This window comes from Poecilia reticulata, linkage group LG8 (assembly GCF_000633615.1).
Source record: "Poecilia reticulata strain Guanapo linkage group LG8, Guppy_female_1.0+MT, whole genome shotgun sequence".
Classification (NCBI taxonomy): Eukaryota; Metazoa; Chordata; class Actinopteri; order Cyprinodontiformes; family Poeciliidae; genus Poecilia; species Poecilia reticulata.
Genome location: NC_024338.1, coordinates 27,043,071 through 27,050,181, shown reverse-complemented (window position 1 = coordinate 27,050,181; position 7,111 = coordinate 27,043,071). Strand labels below are relative to the sequence as shown.

The following is a 7,111-nucleotide window of genomic DNA, read 5'->3' as shown; positions in this document are numbered from 1 at the left end:
AACTGGTTCCAACTGGTTCCAACTGGTTCCAACTGGTTCTAACTGGTCTTACTGTGTGCAGGGGGACTCCGGCGGTCCGATGGTCAGCAATGACGGCACCAGGTGGGTCCAGTCTGGGATTGTGAGTTTTGGGTTCGAGTGCGCCCGGCCTGGTTACCCCGGGGTTTACGCCCGGGTGTCTCGGTACCAGGACTGGATCAGCAAGCAGCTCGGCGCAGATCCGCTGGGCTTCGTCACCTTCAGAGGCTCACCGTCCGCAGCGCCGCACTGGGCCGCCGGGTCCGTCCTACCAGCCCTCTGCTGCCTGCTGGTCCTGTTCTGATGGGTTCTGATGGGTTCTGATGGGTTAGTCTACAGAACCAAACATGAAGTTATTTTCTCTTTAATCAGCTTTTGATCACAAACTGAATGAGAACCTGACCAACATGATCTATATTTCTGGTTATGGTCAGTTAATAATATTTACTATTTGATGCAAACCAATAATTCAATCAACAAAATTATTTTCTGTCAACTTCAAGTTGTAAAAATATGAAAATAAAAGCACAGCAATGAATATATTAATGTTCAGTGAATGTTCTGGGAAATCTAATTTTTATCATTCTATGAAAACATCACTTTATAAAAACTGCATCAAAATTATTTTTCCATTAAAAATAAAACAAATGACATCTTACCAATGAACTTTGAATGTTTTAGTTTAAAAAGCAACAATGAATGAGTTGGTTTTGAAGAACAAATGTTTAATAAATGAAAACATAACTGCAGCTTTGACCTGTTTCTGATCGATCAGGAAGTGGATTCATTTCTGAGCATTAATGTGAAAGTTTGCACTGATTTAAATATGTTAACCCTGCTGGCTTCTTTCTTCTGCTTTATAATTAGTTTGTGTTGAATTCTGACGGTGAATAAACATTCAGGAGAAAGATTCATGTTTACATCCAGAAAATATGAAGACGAATAAAACTCCTAAAATCATGTAGTGGAGCCAGGAGGACGCCAGGGGGCGCCACAGGTCACACGGTAACTCCCTCTGCTGGCCTCACCCTCATCTTCAGCTCCCTCCACAGGTTCAGAGCTGGACTTTGACTGGGCCGCTCCAGAACCCAAAAATCAGTGGTGGTCAGAAACGTGTTGGTCACATTGAAACTAAACCAGGTATGAAAACTTCTGACCATTTAAATTAACATTAACAGGATGAAGATGAACCACTGGAATGAAAACCGTTTTCTCATTCAGCCACCATGACGTCAATCTGAGAAACATTATTATTCAGCATCAAGCAAAGAAACCAGACAAACGAAATTCAATCAGTTTATTAACAAAAAGCAAAGAGCAAAAATATATTCAGGCCTCATGGACAGAACAAAGTGAACAGTTTGACTTTCACAGTGTGAGACCTCCAGTGGACGGCCTTCTTCATCTCTGACCAGCAGCTCCTCTTCATGCTGACCCTTCTGATGTCTAGCAGCTTCTGGACGTTTCTCTCTCAGCACCATCACGTTGTGGCGATACCATCCAGTTTCCGGCACCATCCTTCAGAATAAAAGGTTCAGAATTAAATGATCACACGCAGATTCATCTTATTTTGAAGGACCTGTCGCCCTTTTCCGGTATGTTTCTGTAGTTTTGTATTTTTTCTGGAAACCCCGACCAATCAGAGGCCGSAGCGCATCGACGGAGAAGGTTCTGGAGAGAAGAACCAGAACCAGAACCTTCAGATCTGTATAAAACTGTTTCATGGCTGGATTTAAAAACTATGAAGCGAAGAACAACCATAAATAAACTGCTCAGGTGTAAATAAACAGAGCAGAATAATTATGTCTAATTGCGAGACATTTTTAAATAGATGAAATTAAATAGTGTTTATAATATAGTGTTTTTCATAAGACGACTTTCTCCTTAAAACAGATCGGATCCCAGCGGAACCGAACCTGGAGAGTCCCAGTCCTGCAGCGGCTCCAGGTCCTCCGAGTCTCCTTCAGTCTGAAACCTGAAATATCAACAGATTGAATCAACCTTCGGCCTTCAGGAGGATTTCTGCGCTTTATGAAAACAACATGTTGATATTTTTGCTCTAATATTGTCGCCGTCATTCCCGCTCTGGGAGCTTCTGGAAATGTTGTGAATTCATCGGGCTTTTCTGTCACTTTCTGACTTTTTCTCGGAGCGACCAGAAGCTGGGAGAAACTTCTAGCGGGTGACGTCATGACGCAGGCGCTCTGTGATTGGCCGAAGGCTGGAGAAGCGACAAGAAGTGAGTGAGGGGGTATAAATAGCGGTGAGGGTGAAGCTGGGGCAGTTAGAGACTCAGAGACCTTTAGAGAGCATCAGAAGATCCAGCAGAGGAGAAAGAAGCATCACAGCGCAGGAAACTCTGGACTGCAGTAAGTTCTCACTCTTCTTCTTCTCTGCTCCCGCAGAGAGAGGGAGAGAAACGCACTTTTTTTTTTNGAACCGAACCTGGAGAGTCCCAGTCCTGCAGCGGCTCCAGGTCCTCCGAGTCTCCTTCAGTCTGAAACCTGAAATATCAACAGATTGAATCAACCTTCGGCCTTCAGGAGGATTTCTGCGCTTTATGAAAACAACATGTTGATATTTTTGCTCTAATATTGTCGCCGTCATTCCCGCTCTGGGAGCTTCTGGAAATGTTGTGAATTCATCGGGCTTTTCTGTCACTTTCTGACTTTTTCTCGGAGCGACCAGAAGCTGGGAGAAACTTCTAGCGGGTGACGTCATGACGCAGGCGCTCTGTGATTGGCCGAAGGCTGGAGAAGCGACAAGAAGTGAGTGAGGGGGTATAAATAGCGGTGAGGGTGAAGCTGGGGCAGTTAGAGACTCAGAGACCTTTAGAGAGCATCAGAAGATCCAGCAGAGGAGAAAGAAGCATCACAGCGCAGGAAACTCTGGACTGCAGTAAGTTCTCACTCTTCTTCTTCTCTGCTCCCGCAGAGAGAGGGAGAGAAACGCACTTTTTTTTTTCCAATGAACTTTATTTAAGTTAAATTAGTATACATCAAATTAACATAGTGAAGTATACAACACAAYACAACAGTAAACAGAACAGCCAGGGGTGATTAGATAAGAACATGCAAAGACGTACATGTTGAAATTGTCCTTAGAGCCTTTTCATTTGTAGATTCTGCTATTGATTTGATATATAGTTCCATATCTTTAATGAAAAGAGAGAAACAAAGTGTTTTATTAGCAAATTTGCATTTATGAATGTAAAATTTAGCAAAGAGTATTAGCAGGTTTATTATAAAGAAATGTTTAGCATCCTTTCTATGGAATCTATAGAAACAAAATAAAACATTTTCCCAGCATAAGGAAAAATTCTGTAAAATATGGTCATTAATAAACCTGCTAAATTCTGACCAGAACCTTTGTGTAAAAGAGCAGAGCCAAAATAGAAACGCACTTTGTAGAGTGTAGTCAAAGACAGAAACATGCCGAACAGATTAGTGGAGCAAACGATGTTTGAACGTCGCTGAACGCAGCTTTACAGAAGCAGTCGGATTGGAGCAAAACCTGCTACAAAGTCCAGTAAGAACCTAAAGTGTAGCATATGTTTCTGAGAGGGAATAATCCTCCTCCTGTGTGTCTCTGCTGGTTTAGGCCTGACAGGAAACCCAGCCAAGATGTGTGCAGCTAAAAACGAGGCCATCGGCATCGACCTGGGCACCACCTACTCCTGCGTGGGGGTTTTCCAGCACGGAAAAGTGGAAATCATCGCCAACGACCAGGGCAACAGGACCACCCCCAGCTACGTAGCCTTCACCGACACCGAGAGGCTGATCGGGGACGCGGCCAAGAACCAGGTGGCCCTGAACCCCAGCAACACGGTGTTTGATGCCAAGAGGCTGATCGGCAGAAAGTTTGAAGAGCCGGTGGTGCAGGCCGACATGAAGCACTGGCCCTTCAAGGTGCTTTCAGAAGGAGGCAGACCCAAAATTCAGGTGGAGTACAAAGGGGAGAACAGAGCCTTCTTCCCCGAGGAGATCTCCTCCATGGTCCTGGTGAAGATGAAGGAGATCGCCGAGGCCTACCTGGGCCACAAGGTCTCCAACGCCGTGGTCACGGTCCCCGCCTACTTCAACGACTCCCAGCGACAGGCCACCAAAGACGCAGGCGTCATCGCGGGACTCAACGTCCTGAGGATCATCAACGAGCCCACGGCGGCCGCCATCGCGTACGGTCTGGACAAAGGCAAGTCGGGAGAGAGAAACGTCCTGATCTTTGACCTGGGCGGAGGCACCTTCGACGTGTCCGTCCTGACCATCGAGGACGGCATCTTTGAGGTGAAGGCCACGGCCGGAGACACTCACCTGGGAGGAGAGGACTTTGACAACCGCATGGTCAACCACTTTGTGGAGGAATTCAAGAGGAAACACAGGAAGGACGTCAGCCAGAGCAAGAGAGCCTTGAGGAGGCTGCGCACAGCTTGCGAGAGGGCCAAGAGGACCCTGTCCTCCAGCTCCCAGGCCAGCATCGAGATCGACTCTCTGTTCGAGGGCGTGGACCTGTACACCTCCATCACCAGGGCTCGCTTTGAGGAGCTGTGCTCCGACCTGTTCAGGGGAACCTTGGAGCCCGTGGAGAAGGCCCTGAGGGACGCCAAGATGGACAAGGGCCAGATCCACGACGTGGTCCTGGTGGGAGGCTCCACTCGAATCCCCAAGATCCAGAAGCTGCTGCAGGACTTCTTCAACGGCAGGGAGCTGAACAAGAGCATCAACCCGGACGAGGCGGTGGCTTACGGCGCCGCCGTCCAGGCCGCCATCCTGACGGGCGACACGTCGGCGAACGTCCAGGACCTGCTGCTGCTGGACGTGGCTCCTCTGTCCCTGGGGATCGAGACGGCCGGAGGAGTGATGACGGCCCTGATCAAACGCAACACCACCGTCCCCACCAAGCAGACCCAGGTGTTCAGCACCTACTCCGACAACCAGCCCGGGGTCCTGATCCAGGTCTACGAAGGGGAGAGAGCCATGACCAAGGACAACAATCTGCTGGGCAGGTTTGAGCTGACGGGAATCCCGCCCGCTCCACGAGGGGTCCCGCAGATCGAGGTCACCTTCGACGTGGACGCCAACGGCATCCTGAACGTGTCCGCGGTGGACAAAAGCACCGGCAAAGAGAACAAGATCACCATCACCAACGACAAGGGCCGACTGAGCAAAGAGGAGATCGAGAGGATGGTGCGGGACGCCGAGAAGTACAAAGCCGAGGACGAGCTGCAGAGGGACAAGATGGCTGCCAAGAACTCCCTGGAGTCCTACGCTTTCACCATGAAGAGCAGCGTGGAGGACGAGAGCTTGAAGGGCAAGATCAGCCAGGAGGACAAGAAGAAGGTGGTGGACAAGTGCGAGGAGACCATCAGCTGGCTGGAGAACAACCAGCTGGCTGAGAAAGACGAGTACCAACACCAGCAGAAAGAGCTGGAGAAGGTGTGCAACCCCATCATCAGCAGGTTGTACCAGGGAGGGAGGCCCACTGGGAGCTGCAGAGAGCAGGCAGGGGCCCACAGCCAGGGGCCCACTGTGGAGGAGGTGGACTGAAGGGCCACTGGAGGTCTCGCCTTTTCTCACCTTSAAGTTTTTCTTCCTGTTTCTAAATATAATTTGCAYCTGAATGTATTTTTCATCTTAAAGGTGAGAAAAACTATTCCAGATTGTTTATTGTTACGAAATATGTTTAAACACTAATTTCAGATGTTCTCGAGTCTTCATCATGATCACAATTGAGCTGTAAAAACTTTGAGTTATGATCATTAAATCTGTAAATATTTTACAGTGTAAACATGTTTTTTCTTTGCTGGACAGTAAAATAAAAGATTAAACCACATTTTCTGATCAATGTTTTTATTTTATCATCAGCTGAAATATTTCAAACCATAATGAGAATACAACTTTCTAAAGGGTTAACGCAATGCAGCAACATCTGATATTCAAAATATGTAAAACGCCCTCAAAGCTTCAATATACTTATTACATTTTTATTTCTCCACGCTGTGACCCGGTTCCGGCACCAGGGGGAGCCAACTACTCAAAAACCCAGGACCAATCGTGTTCAAGACATTTCTTCTAATTCATCTCGGTGGTGATTCAAGATCAAGTTTCTGTTTTCGATAAAAAACTGGATCCAACAATTGTCTTTAGACGTCACCAGGTAAAGGGACACATGTGGTTCTGGAAGCCGCTGATTGGGCCCCGCTTGCTGAAACTGCTGAAAAAAGGGACCGATATGGAGCGGAGGCCTCTGTTGTATCAAATAAAGATAGGAGTAACAGACAGCTGGCCACTCTGAGGTAGAACTAAAAACAGCTTCCAGTCCAGGGGGAGCACAGCAGAGAGACGAAGAGCAGAGCCAGAAGTCGGATCCTATATCTTTACATTTAATCGAACATAAAGACACCAAAAAGGAAACATGTGAAACCTTCTAACAGCCCATAAATGTTCTGATCAGGTCGGTTCTGAAGGACATTTGCTCTGTATCCCGAGTTCAGACATCCAGAAACAATTCAGCTGGGAGGAAACGGCTGAGCTCAGATATTCTGGACCAGGAAACAAACTGGTTTGGTTCCAGTTCAGATCAAACTGGGCCAGAATGGAAACGAGATGCTGATGAAATCCTGACGGGATGAAGAAGAAAAAACTCAGAAACGCGATGAAACGGATCCATGCAGAGAGTCACAGAGATCTGAATGTGTCTGATTGATTCCAGTAAAAACCTGTTTCTGAAACCGTTTTATCCTTACAGACGCCTCTGCATGTAAAATAATTTAACAGGATGTTCTAATAAAGGGTTAGTGCAAACATTTTCAACAGGTAGCACATTCAGATGAAGGAAGTGATCTTCTTGTAGCTCCGTCGTGTATAAATTGTTYCKATGCTAAGCTAATGCTAAGCTAACCGTAACTGCTAAGCTTCCACTCCAGCCACTCAAATAATCCAATACATGTAACATTAACAACCTGCTGTAGTTTGTAAACATGACGGTAGCAGTTTTAGACGGGTAGCACGGACAGACGGACGTAGCCATCTATCCGTGCTACGGTAGGAAAACCTGACGAGGTAGCACGGACAGACGGACGTAGCCATCTATCCGT

At 47.0% G+C, this 7,111-nt stretch overlaps 2 protein-coding genes and 1 long non-coding RNA gene across 4 annotated transcripts in view; 2 read left to right on the top strand and 1 right to left on the bottom strand.

Moving 5' to 3' along the window:
• The window catches only part of LOC103469481 (serine protease 33-like), a 12,274-nt gene extending 11,494 nt beyond the window's left edge, over positions 1–780 (top strand). The window contains exon 6 of the mRNA XM_008417184.2: positions 62–780. Within this exon, the coding sequence (XP_008415406.1) occupies positions 62–322 (261 nt within the window). The 3' untranslated portion in view covers positions 323–780. The remainder of the gene's footprint in view (positions 1–61) is intronic.
• A 521-nt stretch (positions 781–1,301) lies between these two features.
• LOC103469483 (uncharacterized) lies at positions 1,302–2,544 on the bottom strand. The gene is made up of 2 exons (XR_534353.1): positions 2,464–2,544; positions 1,302–1,536 (listed from the first exon to the last, which is right to left on the bottom strand). It is a non-coding gene; the product is annotated as an uncharacterized LOC103469483 (long non-coding RNA).
• Positions 2,237–5,847, top strand: LOC103469482 (heat shock 70 kDa protein 1). Of its 2 annotated transcripts, none has more exons than XM_008417188.2 (2): positions 2,237–2,387; positions 3,619–5,847. In XM_008417188.2, exon 2 carries the CDS (start codon positions 3,642–3,644, stop codon positions 5,559–5,561), a length of 1,920 nt encoding a protein of 639 aa, XP_008415410.1. In that variant the 5' UTR covers positions 2,237–2,387; positions 3,619–3,641; the 3' UTR covers positions 5,562–5,847. The 2 variants fall into 2 exon arrangements, with proteins under 2 accessions (XP_008415410.1, XP_008415409.1); XM_008417187.2 differs by lacking the exon at positions 2,237–2,387 and adding an exon at positions 2,835–2,916.
• Positions 5,848–7,111: the final 1,264 nt, after the last annotated feature.